The 16,457-nt window shown below is 40.6% G+C and overlaps 1 protein-coding gene and 1 non-coding gene across 2 annotated transcripts; both read left to right on the forward strand.

The window, feature by feature from the left end:
- Nucleotides 1–10,497: 10,497 nt before the first annotated feature.
- Nucleotides 10,498–10,616, forward strand: LOC147488229 (5S ribosomal RNA). Its single transcript, XR_015203416.1, has one exon. It is a non-coding gene; the product is annotated as a 5S ribosomal RNA (ribosomal RNA).
- A 4,286-nt stretch (nt 10,617–14,902) lies between these two features.
- On the forward strand, nt 14,903–15,937 carry LOC147488230 (uncharacterized). The gene has a single exon (XM_086574314.1). It carries the CDS (start codon nt 14,903–14,905, stop codon nt 15,935–15,937), a length of 1,035 nt encoding a protein of 344 aa, XP_086430440.1.
- Nucleotides 15,938–16,457: the final 520 nt, after the last annotated feature.

The raw sequence follows: 16,457 nt of genomic DNA on the forward strand, positions 1-16,457 counted from the left end.
ATGAAATTTCTCGCTTGCTCAATCAAGGCCCGAATTGGGTGGGATCGCGATTCCAGACGATGCACGTAACGAGTTCATGGAGGCATACAATTTGACCCGGTGCAAGTTCATTATCCGGACGATATCGTGAAGGAGCATAGGATTTAGGTATGTTGAGTTTGGTTAGTTTAGGGTTTAGTGGTTAGTTTGGTTAGTTTACCTCCTTTTTATCTTGTGTTGGGACGAAAGTGTTGGAAATGGAAATGGTTTGTTTGTGTTAGTTGAGATAATGCGGGGAGTGTTTATTGGCATTTGAGATGATGCGGGTTTTGCTTTACTTTTCAGTTTGTGTTAGTTGAGATGATGCGGGGAGTGTTTATTGGCATTTGAGATGATGCGGGTTTTGCTTTACTTTTCAGTTTATGTTAGTTGAGATGATGCGGGGAGTGTTTATTGGCATTTGAGATGATGCGGGTTTTCCTTTACTTTTCAGTTTGTGTTAGTTGAGATGATGCGGGGAGTGTTTATTGGCATTTGTCTTTCTTTGTTCTTTTGAGAGTTGATCATGACTTAAGTTCAAGAGTTTTCCAATCAATGATGTTTCTAGATTTGGTGTTGGATTTGACATATGTGGTAGTATTTATACTGATTCATGTGTTTTTATTGGGGGGTAATTAGGCAAATGGTGGTGGCGGAAGATGGTGAACATGAGGAAGCAAATGGAGAGGTTAGTTTTTCTGTCAGACCTTAATAAAGCAGTTTGATTTAACTTTGCTTGACTGATCTGTTTATTCAATTTTTTTGTTTTGCAGGAAGGAGATAAAGAACAAAGAGTTAGATATACAACTAAAGTCAGAAAGTTAGATTGAAAATCTCTTTGTAGTAAAAAAATGTTATGTTAGGACTCTTTTGTAAGTGCAAGTTGTTGATATGTAGCAACTTAGCTTTATGTTCAATAATTCAGACAATGTATTTCACATGGTGAAGCTTTATGTTCAGTAATTCAGACAATGTATTTCACATGGTGTCACATTGTTGAAATATGAAATGATAGTGATCTTGCTTTGGACTTGTCATTCTTTTCATGTTCACCTAAGATCCTAGGGCGTTTTGGTGAAAGATCTAGTAAAACGACATACCAAAGAATGGCCTTTGGTTATGTTTCTGCTATTAGCAGGCATTGATTTTAAAAGGACGTCTGATGTCAGTGGAGTAAACAGTTATACTACTTACCAGGGCTACGCGTATGTGCTTTGCTTAGATCTCAGTTTACATCCATTCAATAGCTCTTCTTGTGCTCTCCGACAACTTGCGCATTTTAATTTGTCACAGCGAAGTATCTCTATTAATAATCTAATGCAGAACACAAAAATCCCAATATTATCAACAAAAATCCCAATGTTGTTTGCCAAAACACAAAAATCTAATGCAGTACGCAATGTTTTTGCCAAAACACAAAAGATCTGTTTTTTTGCCTCTTGAACGGTGTGGTCACACCGTTTGGACTTCCATATCGTTTGGATTTGAACTTGCAAAAAAAATGGCGTGTCTGTTTGGACTTTGTCCCAAACGGCATGGCCACACCGTTTGGACTTAGTCCCAAACGGCATGGCCATGCCGTTTGGGACAAAGTCCAAACAGACACGCCATTTTTTTGCAAGTTCAAAGTCCAAACGATATGGCCATACCGTTTGGACTTAGTCCCAAACGGTGTAGTCATGCCGTTTGGAACTAAGTCCAAACGGTGTGGCCATATCCTTTGGATTTGAACTTGGATAAAAAAAATGGTGTGTCCGTTTGGACTTTGTCCCAAACGGCCGGGGCCACATCGTTTGGACTTAGTCCCCAAACGGCATGGCCACACCGTTTGGCCTTAGTACCAAACGGTGTGGCCATGCCGTTTGGGACTAAGTCCAAACGGTGTGGCCATGCCGTTGGGACAAAGTCCAAACAGACACGCCATTTTTTTTTCAAGTTCAAAGTTCAAACGATATGGCCATACCCGTTGGACTTAGTCCTTAAACGGTGGCCATGCCGTTTGGAACTAAGTCCTAACGGTGTGGCCATATCCTTTGGATTTGAACTTGGATAAAAAAATGGTGTGTCTGTTTGGACTTTGTCCCCAAACGGCATGGCCACATCGTTTGGACTTAGTCCCCAAACGGCATGGCCACACCGTTTGGCCTTAGTACCAAGCGGTGTGGCCATGCCGTTTGGGACAAAGTCCAAACAGACACGCCATTTTTTTTTTCAAAGTTCAAAGTCCAAACGATATGGCCATACCGTTTGGACTTAGTCCCAAATGGTGTGGCCATGCCGTTGGAACTAAGTCCTAACGGTGTGGCCATATCCTTTGGATTTGAACTTGGATAAAAAAGCGATTATTAATGCGTTTGGAATTTGTCCCAAACGGCATGGCCACACCGTTTGGCCTTATTCCCCAAGCGGCATGGCCACACCGTTTGGTACTAAGGCCAAACGGTGTGCTATTATGCCGTGGGGACAAAGTCCAAACAGACACACCATTTTTTTTTTATCCAAGTTCAAATCAAAAGGATATGGCCACACCGTTTGGACTTAGTTCCAAACGCATGGCCACACCGTTGGGACTAAGTCCAAACGGTGTGGCCATATCGTTTGGACTTTGAACTTGCAAAAAATGGTGTGTCTGTTTGGACTTAGTCCCAAAGCGGCATCGCCATACCGTTTGTTTTAGTACCAAACGGTGTGGCCACACCGTTTGGGACTAAGTCCAAACGGTATATTTGGGGACTAAGTTCAAATCCAAACGATATTTTTTATCCAAGTTCAAATCCAAACGATATGGCCATAAAGTCCAAACTTTGCGGCCATATCGTTTTGGATTTGAACTTGCATAAAAAATGGCGTGTTTGTTTTTTGCCCTTGGCCACACCGGTCAAGAGGCAAAAAAATAGAAGTTTCGTGTTTTGGCAATTTATCCGTTTGGTTTGTTTGTGTTGATGTTGATTGATGATCATATGAGTTGAGGTAAATTTGTTGTTGACAAACGTTGGCATTATAATGGTGGTATAGTATCTGCATCAATACATCATATCAACTTACTGAACAAAATTGCAAGTGGCCAGGCTTTGTGTAACAAAGAACATTTATAATAAGCACATCAAAATGCTTTATGCAATCCCAAATATTATTGTTCTCAGATCACAACATTTAAGCACATCGTAATGAATTAGCAACAAGTATAGCCTGCCAAGACCTAGCTTTGGCTTGTTCAAGCCTTTCACTCCAAGTTTCAGCTCTCTTCAACTTCTCCACCTTCTTTCAACACTTCTGCTTCTTCTCTCGCTCTTTCCACGACAATTTCTCCCGTTGTAGCTAATAACTCAATTTTGACGCACTTTCTTCGAATGGTGCATAGTCAAGGTGGCGTTGATCTTGTGGCATCTTGTGGAAATCAGAGGTTTAAAACATAACCGCAGAGAATGATGAAAAGATTGAAGATCGACTGATGCAAAGTCGAGAGGCTGCAAACGAAAAGATGAGTAGGCAGTATTTTTACCTAAAGCAAAGCTTTGCCTCCAGATTCTCCATTTCTCCTTGAGCCATACTTCTCTTTTCTACAACATCAATGAGATTAGAACTCAGTCTAATTAAACTCCCTAAATGTAACCTAAACCAGCAATATTGAACTTTGAAAATAAAAAGGGAGAAAGAAGTTATCAAAAAAAGCACCGGTCTATCATTATGATGTTTCCTATCTAGAGCCTAGCAGACAACATTAGATACTATCCAATGGACATAATGATGCAATAGAACACAACCCTCGACACAGTTCAACTTAACAACACTTGATAAAACTCTAACAAGGCTGCCATATCTAAACCACTCTTAACAAGTCCAGACATCAATGAAGTCCATGACGCGTAGATAAAATATCATTAGAACTAGTGAACATTTAGAATCAAAGAGTTTTGAATAAAGCTATATTTACAATCGACAGATTACGTATTATTTTTCTCCGGACAATTTCTCGAGTCATGGTTAGCAATCTGTCCACATCTGTGACACTTTCTTCCCGAATTGTTTAGGGCTATCTCTTTGGGGATTTCCATCTATCCGCTTTCTTCTTCCCCTCCCTTTTGTTTGAGAAATGTTGGGATTCAAAATCAATAGCTGAAATAAAGACCGAATTAAAATAAATATTTATATCAAATTAAACACAATTAAACACTAAATTTATATCAAATTAAACATTCAAATAAAAAACCCGTGATGTATTAACCGGAAGGTATCGGAAGGCTCAGAATCGAGGCTCTGCGAACTTCAAGGCCTCTCCTTTGTAGGAAGTCTCATTAAACTTTGAAATTTCAATAGCCATTTCACCAATCTTTTTTTTAATAAAATATGAATAACCCTCAAAAGTATGCGACACATCGTAAGCCACTTGAGAAGCAACCTTGATAGAATGAGCCACTCTCAAAGGTTCATTTGAGACATTCCGACCACAAATCCAAATTATCAAACTCCGCCTATAAGTGTTAGCCTTTTGCATCCCCGCGTCAATCTAAAATGGTTTGGAATCTCTTCAATCTCGTGGCGCATAAAAACCTTTAAGATATGACCACAAAGCAAACCCATAAACTGAAAGTACTTGCATTCATGATCTCCTCTAAGGTTCCTCTATCGAAACTCACTCTCCAAACAGAATTCTTCAGCCGGTCTCTCCATTTCACCATGTAGCTTCGGTTCCATACCGTCAATATGTTCCCCATCAATTTTGTACTCCATCTTTGCCTTTTTAGTTGCTCTTTAAATTTATTGAATATTGAGATCGTATAGACCTTCGTGGCATGCATAAGGAGGAAAGCATCGTTAGGCACAATCCGTGAACTATAAAACTAAATTTTCGGTGCGGTAATCAGAATCTCTTTCTTTCCTAGCAAGCAAAGCCAAAGACTTCTCATTACCATGTACAAACTGCATAAAAGCGTAGTCAATATACAACTTTAGGTGCCATGGAAAATCCACATGTGGCATTTTACAAAAATTGACAAACTGGTCATAATGAGCATTCATCGATTCACTCCGACCCGTCGGTGCATACCAAAAAAGGTGAATAATCGAGATAACAAGGAACCCATTTCTCCGCGATTGATTATATCTCTGTCAACCAAGGATTTTCGGACAACTCATACTTCTCAATGATTGTACACCATCTTCTCTCAAAATCAACAATCCTATCACGAAAAAGAAATAGTGTTCTTCAACTCGGTTACCAATGTCTCAAATTTGGTAAATGACATCTTCTCTTGGAATTTCTGCATAATATGACAAAGACAGTAACGATGACGAGTATTAGGAAACACTTTGGCAATGGCTGCAGTCATCACTCTATCCTGGTCAGTGATGATTGCAGTTATGACGACCACCCATGGTCGCAAGCCAGCCGTTAAATAGCCATATGAATGTATCTTCTGTCTCATCAAGCAATAATGCGCAACCAAATTGAATCGACTGATAATGATGCTTGACTCCAGTAAAAGGGGCAAAAGGCATGGAATATGTATTGGTACGTTATGTGGTATCAAAAGACACAACATCCCCGAAATAGTCATACTGGCATCGAGACCTCCCATGAACCCAGAAAAAGTTCACCGCAGTCCCATTTTCATCTAAATCAATAGCGTAGTAGAACCGGGGATCCTCAAGACTCTTCTCAAGATAAAATATATTAAAGACGGCAGGTTGCATCACCTTCTTTAGGCATCTTTTGGTCAAACCATAATAATGGTTTCCAACAATCTTTCGTGTAAACCCAACTTCCTCTCCATGGAAAACAGATGCCACTTTCCCAACAGATAAACCGTTATCACTAAATATCTCGGTCAAGCACTTCGCCGCGCCTGCATATGTTTGTTAGTTTTCATGCAAATTCTTCGATGGGGTCACCAGACCGTGACTATGCTCATTATGAGCAACGCCGACCTCATATATCTCTTCATGCATTCTTTTCTTAATACTTAATTCTAGCTTGGCAACCACACCGATAGTTGATATATTTCTTGATCGGACTTCATCTCTCTTGTTAACCCCTTCACGCGGAGCAAACCAAGAAACAACCACTAACCAAATCCACCTGATTTTGTTGCTTGGAAGTCGTCCGAACACGAAGTCTCAAATCCTCTTGTTGACCATACTACTTTGTAATAAGTCTTTGCCTCGTCAACACTTGTAAAAGTCATTCCTATATAAGGAGCAGCTAATGTTTTTGCGTGCCTTGAGCGGGGTTTTTAATAGACTAAGACCCAACTACGTCTTCTTCGATATTGATTGATGTCTCTCGTCTCCATTTCTATAAATCGAAAAAATTAAAAATATAAATAACTTAAACAAATCAAAAATCCCAATGTACATAAACGGTGTAAATAACTTAAACATCAAAACTCTGACAGAGTTCACCGAACTCTAACAGAGTTCAAAACTCTGATAGAGTTCACCGAACTCTGACAGAGTTCAAAACTCTGACAGAGTTAACCGAATATGCTACTTCACCGAACTCTGTCAGAGTTCAAAACTCTGACAGAGTTCACCGAATATGCTAGTTCACCGAACTCTGACAGAGTTCACCGAACTTTGTCAGTTCACCGAACTCTGACAGAGTTCAAAACTCTGATAGAGTTCAAAACTCGATAGAAGTTCACCGAATATGCTACTTCACCGAACTCGATAGAGTTCAAAACTCGACAAAGTTCAAAACTCGAAAAGAGTTCAAAACTCGATAGAGTTCACCGAACTCGATTGTATCACAAAGATGAAGAATAACGACAAAGTTCAAAACTCGGCACGTATCACGCATGAAGAATAATGACGAGTTCAAAACTTTGACAGAGTTCATCGAAATATGCTACTTCAATCAACTCGAAAGAGTTCAAAACTCGACGTATCACGGCATGAAGAATACGACAGAGTTCACCGAACTCGAAGAGTTCAAAACTCGACAGAGTTCAAAACTCGGAAGAATCACGGCATGAAGAATAACGAGTTCACGAACTCGAAGATTTCAAAACTCGACAGAGTTCACCAAATATGCATTTCACGAACTCGACAGAGTTCAAAACTCGACAGAGTTCACCGAACTATGACGAGTTCAAAACTCCGACGACGAGAATCACGGCATGAAGAATACGACAGAGTTCACCGAATATGCTAGTTCACCGAACTCTGACAGAGTTCAAAACTCTGACAGAATATGGCATGAAGAATACGACAGATTTCACCGAACTCTGAAAGAGTTCAAAACTCTGATAGAGTTCACCGAACTCTGACAGAGTTCACCGAAATTGTCGCCGTCTTTAAACGAGGGTATCAATCATAACTATAATCATAGCTACCTAAATTAAATCAAAATTCAAGTTTTATGGTATAATGACAATCCAAGTGTCAATTAAAACGTTCCAATAGGCAAGCACCATAACCAAAAGTGCACTATAGTAATTACATATCTATCAATTATATCCACAAAGACAGTCAAAAGAAGTTTAAATTTGAATTGATGCAACTGGTAGTTGAATTGCCAAATGATACTTGTTAGAGAAGAAGAAGCCGAATGAAGAAACCGAATTGCCAAATGATGAGAAGAAGAAGCCGAGAGAGAGAGAGAGAGAGAGAGAGAGAGAGAGAGAGAGAGAGAGAGAGAGAGAGAGAGAGAGAGAGAGAGAGAGAGAGAGAGAGAGAGAGAGAGAGAGAGAGAGATGTGATTTTTTGTGATTTTCGTATTTTTTTATTTTGAAATACCGCAAAATATTGAAATATCGGTTTTATCAGTGGTTTAGATCTTCAGATCTTGAGGGCGAGATCGGACGGTTCAAGAGAAGAGTGAGATAAGAGTGTCACTATAAGAGTGGCACCCTATATATGGTCAACGTATAGTTTGACCTAGTCAAATACGTTGACTAACAGATTGAGACAGACTTGTTGACGGAGTGTGACTAAAATCAAATAATTGAACTTCGTGTGACGAAACTCAAAAACGTACTAATATAGTGTGACATATTGCAAAAAGACCCTAAAATATATTGTCTGGAAGAAAAAATTAAAGAAATGAAGAACATGGAGAAAAACCAAAATAAGGACAAAAACAAAAAAGAGGAAAAGAGCGGATTCATAATAATAAAAAAAAAGAAACCCATGAGGATTAGTACATAATTTGGTTTGGTTTCCTTTTTTTTTTTTAATTGAGTATGATGTAAAAGTTAGTCACAAAGATGTTTACAAGTAGCAACTTTCTATCATATTGTTTTCTACTAGAGATATTTATGTTCTTGGTTTATGCATTGAATTTTGTTCTTAACATTCTAATTATGAGACCTTTATCTGGTTTGAAACCCCGACGTAGCATCTCTCTGTATAATATGTCATGGACTTTTTTGTCTCATTAGATCTTAACAAGATATCCAACAGGATTGAGTATGCCAGATGATCAGGTTTAATTCCAAACCTCACCATACAGTTGAATGTCTCCTTGACCTCAACCCGCATCACAGCCTTGGCGTACCCACATATCAAACCACTGAGTTTAATTCCTGCATCCAACATCCCTGACATCACATCTGCGGCCTCAGTAATCTTACTAGCTTTTCCAAGTGAATCAATCAATACAATGTAAGTAATTGCGTTGGGGTTACGTCCTCCTGACTTCATGTCTTTGTAGACATGGAAGGCAAGATCATGCTGCCCTTGCTTACCATACATATGGATCATAGAGTTAGAAGTCATCTCATCCCTCCCAAACCCTGCCTGAACCATCTCTTCACCGATCTCTTTCACCCTCTCAACATTTCCTTCTCTTGCAAATGCATAGAGCAGGGAATTATATGTAACTGCATTCGGCAAAAAGCCTTTGGATCCCAATTCCTTAAAAAGCCTTTCCGCTCCAGTTGCCTTTCCACAGCGGCCATAAACTCATAACATAGCATTATAAGTCCACAAATCTGGCTGGCAACTCAAAGCCTAAAGGTCGTCATAAATGCACTTAGGGGCACAGTGTGCCGTTGGTAACACTACCAAAAGAACGATTTTACCCGACTAACTATGGCTGTCGCGAAAGGTATTACCCGACAGACCAAAACTGCCGCAAGACCGTCGGAAAATGCTCGGTCGGCATAGCGTTCCGACGGTTTTTATTGGTCAAAACAGGCTGTTGGGGTTGAAGATCTTTGCCGATGGACATTCCCGCTGTTAATAACCGTCCGGATATGCCTACCGCCAAAACCGTCGGATAGTTCTCTTTGTAAAAACCGGCCGGATATTCCTCGCCGCTAAAACCGTTGGATATTCCCGCTGTTAAAACCGTTGGATAGTTCTCTTTGTTATGAACCCCTCGTTAGTTCAAATTCTGTCATCATCGCCGTCGGATATGCCGCCTTCTAGCCGTCGGGTAGTTTGCTACTAGACAATTTTCATCCGTCGGGTATTAGTTCTTTATTTAAAAAAAATATTTTTTATAATAATTGTTTCAGGTATCCCAACATTACATTCTTGCAAGTTCCCACTCAAATGCTACAAACGCCAATGTATTCATAAAGAAACAATGTGTTCATAAAAAAAAACAAGAATAAGACATGTTGTTCACTAAGTATACTCTAAGCTTTAAACACTGCTCATCAAATTCCTTGATAGAAAATGAACCCTGTCTGTCATTATCTATGGCCCATCTAAATCCCTACAATCATTTGACATATCCGTTAGCTTCTTCTGATACATAGTGCGATTTTTAGCAATCATTTCCTATTCACATGAGACGTCAAAACTATCGCTTGTGGCACCTGAACACCAATTATTGGGACAACCACTGCATACCAAGTATCCACAAAAGCAGCAAACCATGCATGCATTCCTGCGGCAAAAGAATTATCATATGACTTGGTGCAAATTACTGAAACATTGCAAGTTAAATTTCCATTAGTACAAGTCTTATTTAACTGACCTCCAAGCATGTCAAAATTTCGAAAAAGAAATTCCAACAAGTAATTTCACAGTGAAAAAAATGGACTTAGGGGGGGGTGAGAATAAAACAATGTAGCATATAAGGCTTTTATATTGCAAGACCCTTCTCCGAGTGTCTCCCAAGGTATATACTTTGTTTTTACAGGAAGGCATCAAGAATCTCAATTTGTGGCTTGATACAGGAGATTCTACTTTTCTCTTTTTTATGTTTCTAATATCATCAAAAAAAATACTCCCCAAATCCTTTTCAAACCCTTATTGACAAAATTTGGTCCTGATTTCCATTGAAAATTACAATAGCAAGACGATAAGACAGTAGGAACAATAATGGAACGAGGAAATCCCTGTCAGAGTAATACAAAGGCGTATAACAAGGTACCTCGCCTGGGGTGTCAAGAAGTGGCTGCATGGCCGTTGAACCAACGATCTGTTTAGGAACAAGATTTCGCATTTTTTTTCCCATGACCAGCAAAAACATTTTTTTCTAACTAATCATTTTTGATGATCTTGTTGTCATCCTTCTGCTGTTTTGGGTGCGATCATACCAGCACTAATGCACCGGATCCCATCAGAACTCCGCAGTTAAGCGTGCTTGGGCGAGAGTAGTACTAGGATGGGTGACCTCCTGGGAAGTCCTCGTGTTGCACTCCTATAAAGCCTCTAGTTTCATTCCTTTTCGGGTAAAATCCTTCACTGATTACAGTGAGAGTTCTGAAAAGGAATCAACTTCAAGCACCTTGCGTTGGTTTGCTGATCCTTGACATGGCGAACCTGTCGGTTAACAACCAAAATTTCCCACCCCTCCATTCAGAGACAAGAGAGACTAATAACAACAACAGCGAAGAGAGAACGCTGGGTTCAGAACAACCACGTCCAACACCTTGGAGTACCTTGTTTCAAGTTGCCAAGACGCCAACTTTAAGCAATACGCTACAAAAAGTGGATGTTCAAATCATTGATGGTATCACACAGATACCTTTAGAATTAGTGATGAAAGGCATCACTGAATGGTACGATTATGTTGTAGGATTCTTTCTTGAGAAACGGCTTCCTTTCCTAACCGTGAGGGACCACTTAAGAAAACGTTGGAAACTAAAAGGAAGCTTTGAGATGGTTGCTGATGAAGAAGTATTCTATTTCAAGTTTTCTAATAGTGAGGATAGGAAGAGGGTTTTAGAACCGGAACATTCTACATTTCAGGTAGATGCTTTGTAATATCAAAATGGTCCCAAGACATTGAAAGAAGGAGAAATTCGGTGCAATTGATTCCTATATGGGTAAATTTGCATAATGTCCCAAAGGAGCTATGGACGGAAGATGGGTTGAGCTACCTGGCAAGTCGGCTTGGGGTTCCTGATAGTATGGATGACGCTACTGCGCACAGGAAAAGATTGAAATTTGCAAGAGTTAGTGTCAAAGTAGAGAGCACTGCAGAGCTCCCAACTTTCTTTGACATAGAAATGGGTAAAGATGACATAAGAAGGATATCTGTAGAATATGGGTGGATACCTAAGATGTGTGGGAATTGTAAATCTTTCGGGCACTTTACTGCAACCTGTACGAGGAAAACGAGCAACACTGAGGCTCGAGGGACTAGAGAGAAAGAAGTTGTGGTTGACAATACTCCGAGTCAACCTGAAAGTAGCTGCTTGAGAACAGTGGATGGAGAGGTGGTTATTGGAGGTACGCCTACCGAAAAAATCTTGAATGTCTTATACCGAAGAAGTCGGATGAGGGTGGGAATACTGAAGTTGCTCAGGAACAAGGTGATGACCAGAGTACAGGGAACTCAACACAGGAAGTAGAGATGGATATGGTGAATCAAGGGGTAATAGAGATAGGAATGGCAAACAGCAACTTGAATGAGGGTTTAGTGGAGGAATATGAATTGAGTCTTGTTATCCCGGAGATGCATACGCCGTAAATAAACTCCTTTTTGAACTCGATCGAGTGGTCGTGAGTGACATAGTCAGCGACCAGAGGGACAGAGGTAAGGAAAGGGAACAGAGTGATATGGGTACTGCCATAGTGCCTTATGTGGAGGTAGTACAAGATGTGGGGATAGATAGTAGCCTGAACCAGTTGTTGGAATACGATGCTGAGCAGCAGGAATATCACAACAGCTTTGCGGCGCTAAGAAATGGGGAGATGTCTGATGAGGACACGTCTGAAGAGGAAACTGAATACTTTAAGGATAAGAACTTAATTCCTTTGACTGGTGAGCCTTTCCCCCCAACAACACCAGGAGGTGTGGTGACCAGAAGCAAAGGGAAAATTAATCAAGGGTCTAAAGAAAAAAAAAACAAGGAAGCAAGAGTAGGGGCAGGCCTAAGGGGTCGAAAAACAAAAAACGATAGGATCAATGATTGAACCTATTAGCATTATGGAATGTGAGGGGAGCAAATGATTTGTTGAAAGCCGCAGAAATAAATAAGGTGAGAATAGATAAAAGTCGCGGTGTTTTGGTTTACTAGAAACAAAAGTCAAAAGACCAAAGTATGATACCATTAGGAGGGTTTGTTGTCCTTCATGGGGAGCATGTAAACAATTATGAAAAGAGTCGGTCCAGTCATGATATGGGTTTGTTGGAATCACCGAGTTGTTCATGTACAGAAGTTAGCTGACTCTGAGCAATTCATACACTGCAGAGTCAAATACCTTCCAAGAGCGGAAGAATTCTTATTCACAGTTATTTATGCTAGTAATAATTCTAAAGTGAGACTCGATTTGTGGAAGGACTTGATGGGTATTCATAAATCAATCAAAGAGCCGTGGTGTGTCGCCGGGGACTTTAATAACATCAAGGCGGCTAATGAAAGAGTGGGGGGAGACCCAATGCATCCGAATGAAGCTGTTGAATTCAATGCTTGTCTTCAGAATACAGGACTGTCTGACATCAATTCAATTGGATTTTTCTACACTTGGTGGAACAAGTCTGTGGGTTCAGCCAGTATCATGTCAAGGATTGACAGATGCTTAGTAAACAATTGGTGGCTGACTCGTTATCCTCATTCTGTAGCTGAGTTCCTTCCTCTAGGAGTTTCAGACCACTCGCCAATGCTACTTACGTGGGTTGATCATTCCAGAACTCCAACTCCATTCAGATTTCGAAACTTTTGGGTTTACCAGCCAGAGTTCAAGGCCATGATAGAGGAAGTATGGAGCACCAATATCTACAATAACCCGATGTATATATTGGTACAGAAACTGAAGTTGCTAAAGACAAGAATAAGGCCATGGGCAAGGAAGAATTTTTCTAATCTTCATGAGAGAGTAAACTCAGCAAGGCAGGAGCTACATGACGACAAGTAAAGTAAACTTCGGAATAACTCAAGTGATGTAAATGAAGGGGAAAGAGAAAGGGCAGCCTTGAAGAAGTATATCGAGCTAGCACGAGCTGAAGAGATAGATATGCAACAGAAATCAGAGGAGAAATGGAGTACAGATGGGGATAGATGCACTAGTTATTTCTTCAATTGTTTGAAGGAAAAAGAGGCTAAGAAAGGAATATGGGCCATCTCCAATGATAATGGGGTAACAGTATATGGGCAGACAGAGGTAGCACAGTGCATTGTAAAGTATTTTACCCAAACAGTGGGAACTGCAGCTCCATCAATCAGCGAGGGAGAGTTCTTCATGGGGCTGAAAGTTAGAAATGTGATTGATTCAGCCATGAGAGAGGTATTGGACGCCGATATCACTGATACAGAAATCAAGGAAGCGTTGTTTGCAATGGAGAATAACAAAGTGCCAGGACCAGACGGATACAATCCTTTCTTTTTCAAATAATCTTTGGGATATACAAGGGGGATGTCTTGAATGCTATCAGGAATGTCTTCAGAACATGTAAGATGCCGAGGGGAACAAATGCTACATTTCTATGCCTAATCCCAAAGAAGAGTAATCCATCTAAGGTGGAAGACTATAGGCTTATTGCACTTTGCAATACTTTGTACAAGTGTGTTTCCAAAGTGATTACATCTCGGCTGCAACTGGTTATTTCAGAGTTAGTACATGAGAATCAATCGGCCTTTATCCCCGAGAGATCGATACAAGATAACATCCTTCTAGCTCATGAAGTGCTGAGAGGCTACGAGAGAAGACATGGTACCCCAAGATGCTCAGTCAAGGTGGATATTAGAAAGGCGTATGATATGGTAAGCTGGGCAACAATCCTAGCCATGTTGGATAAATTCCTCGTTCCACCAAAGATGAAGAAATGGATACAGATGTGTATAAGCTCACCTTACTATTCTATTCTTATAAATGGCTCACCGGAGGGGTTTTTTGCGGGCATATCTCTTTGTATTAATCATGGAGATTTTGGGCTGTGTGATTAGAGAGAGTATTGATAATAAGTCGATCCAATTTCATTCGAAATGCAAGAGGAGTCTTCTCACCCATCCGACCTTTATGGATGATGTTCGATATTACGTAAGGGGAAGTTTCATCTATTGCAGCCCTCAAAGATTGTTTGCTTGCCTTTAGTGATGCTACAGGGCTCCAAATCAATTCCTTAAGACTACCATAATGATGGGGCTATGGGGCATCAAGATTCTCTTGACTTGGCTCATATCCGGGCATTGAACTTCAAATCAAACCTCCAGTAAAATACCTTGGTCTCCCGCTATTTTCAGCCCGTTTAGGTATCAAAGATTGCCAACCTCTAGTTGAAAAAGTAACTGGGAAAATCAAGGATTGGAAAGCACGGTTGCTCTCGCATGCAGGCAGACTCCAGCTGATTGTATCGATTCTTAGCTCTCTTCATATTTATTGGGCTAGAACTTTCATCCTACCAATAACTGTTCTAGAACAAGTGGAAAGGATATGTGCTACGTTCCTATGGAGTGGGACTGATATCAAAAGGTGTGTGCACCAAGCAAGTATTGGAACTATCAGCAAAGCAAAAGAAGAGGGAGGGCTGGGCATTATGAATATGGAGACATGGAACACTGGTGCGCAATGTGGACTGCTGTTCAAGATAGCGAGCAAAGAAAAAACTCTGTGGGTTGATTGGATATGGAAGAATCAGCTTAAGAACAGCTATTTGTGGACCATGAAAGTACCAAAAGATTGCTCCTGGTCAGTGAGAAACATCCTCAAGTGCCGAAAACATGCGAAAGATCATATCCTTTATGCGATAGCTAATGGAGAAGACACGCTTTTATGGCATGATTTATGGTGTAACAGCAGCCCTCTTCTGGCGAACAATCAAGCTGTCATGAGTATCCAGCTCCCTCTCAACGCAAAGGTAAGTGAGCTAATCTCAGATGGAGAATGGAATGGAATTGTTGACAATATTCAGTGTAATCGACTAAGGGAGGACATCAGGTCTACGACAATTGAGAGCCATTTAGAGAAAGACAGAGTCCTTTGGAAACCACATCAGAGTGGAAATTTCACGTCAAGCAGTGCATATGAGGCCTTGAGAAGACATGGAGGGAAAGTCCGATGGCAGAGGTTAGTTTGGGGAAGGTTAGTCATTCCAAGACATTCCTTTACTTGCTGGCAATTGTTCTCCAACAGCTTGTCAACTCAAGATCGGCTAGTGTACAAAAGAATACTTAACCATTCGTCCTGCTGCCTTTGTAATCAAAGTAGAGAGTTCTCCAACCATCTCTATTTTGAGTGTGACTATTCTCGGGTAATCTTTGCGGGAATAATAATGTCGGTGCTGGGAATTAATTCAAATCACCGCAATTCAAATAGAGAATGGTCGTTCATACTGAGAATCTGCCGAGGAGCAAGCCAAGTAACCGAAATTGCCAAAGTCTACATTTGTGCTGCTGTAGACGCGATATGGAAAGAAAGAAATGCCCGACGGTTCAAGAATAACGCACAACCTGCAGCAGTGGTGTTAAAGAGAACTCTTAGAAGTATGAAGGCGTATGTACAACTCAAGATCGCATCTATGGAAGATTCAATAGCTGGCGAAGATTATGCCGGCTATAGGGCTTCGTGTAGAGTTTGAACGAGCCAAACAACAAAGTGTATATTAGCAGGCCCCGAGCAGGGTAGTGTGAAGCTAAATGCTGATGGGTCCTTGTCGAGAAAAAGGGTATGGGCCACGGGGTGTAATCGAGACGAAAGGGAGTCTTGTTGTTGGCAAGCACGGGAAGTGGAGGCGTGGAATCCATTGTATACCAAGAGATGAAAGCCATAGAGGTTGGTCTCTGCATTTGTCGAAATGGGATTCCTAAAAGTGGAAGTGGAATCGATTCTCTCGCAGCAATTCAGATTGCAACAAAGATAGCTAAACGGCCGTGGTATTGCGTTTTAATGTTTGGCACACATCTTAGACACTTCTTTGAAATTCATGCGTTGTAAGTTTTCACATGTTTTAGGGAGACCAATAGGCTGCAGATTACCTTGCGGGACTAGCCCCTTCTCATTGTAATGAGCTAATGCATTATGGACCTCCAATAGGTAGCTTAACTTAGTAATCTCGTAGAGGAGGATGCATTAGGTACCGATATGTACGCGTTTTGGAT

Source organism: Coptis chinensis, chromosome 7 (genome assembly GCF_015680905.1).
Source record: "Coptis chinensis isolate HL-2020 chromosome 7, ASM1568090v1, whole genome shotgun sequence".
In the NCBI taxonomy this organism is placed as follows: Eukaryota; Viridiplantae; Streptophyta; class Magnoliopsida; order Ranunculales; family Ranunculaceae; genus Coptis; species Coptis chinensis.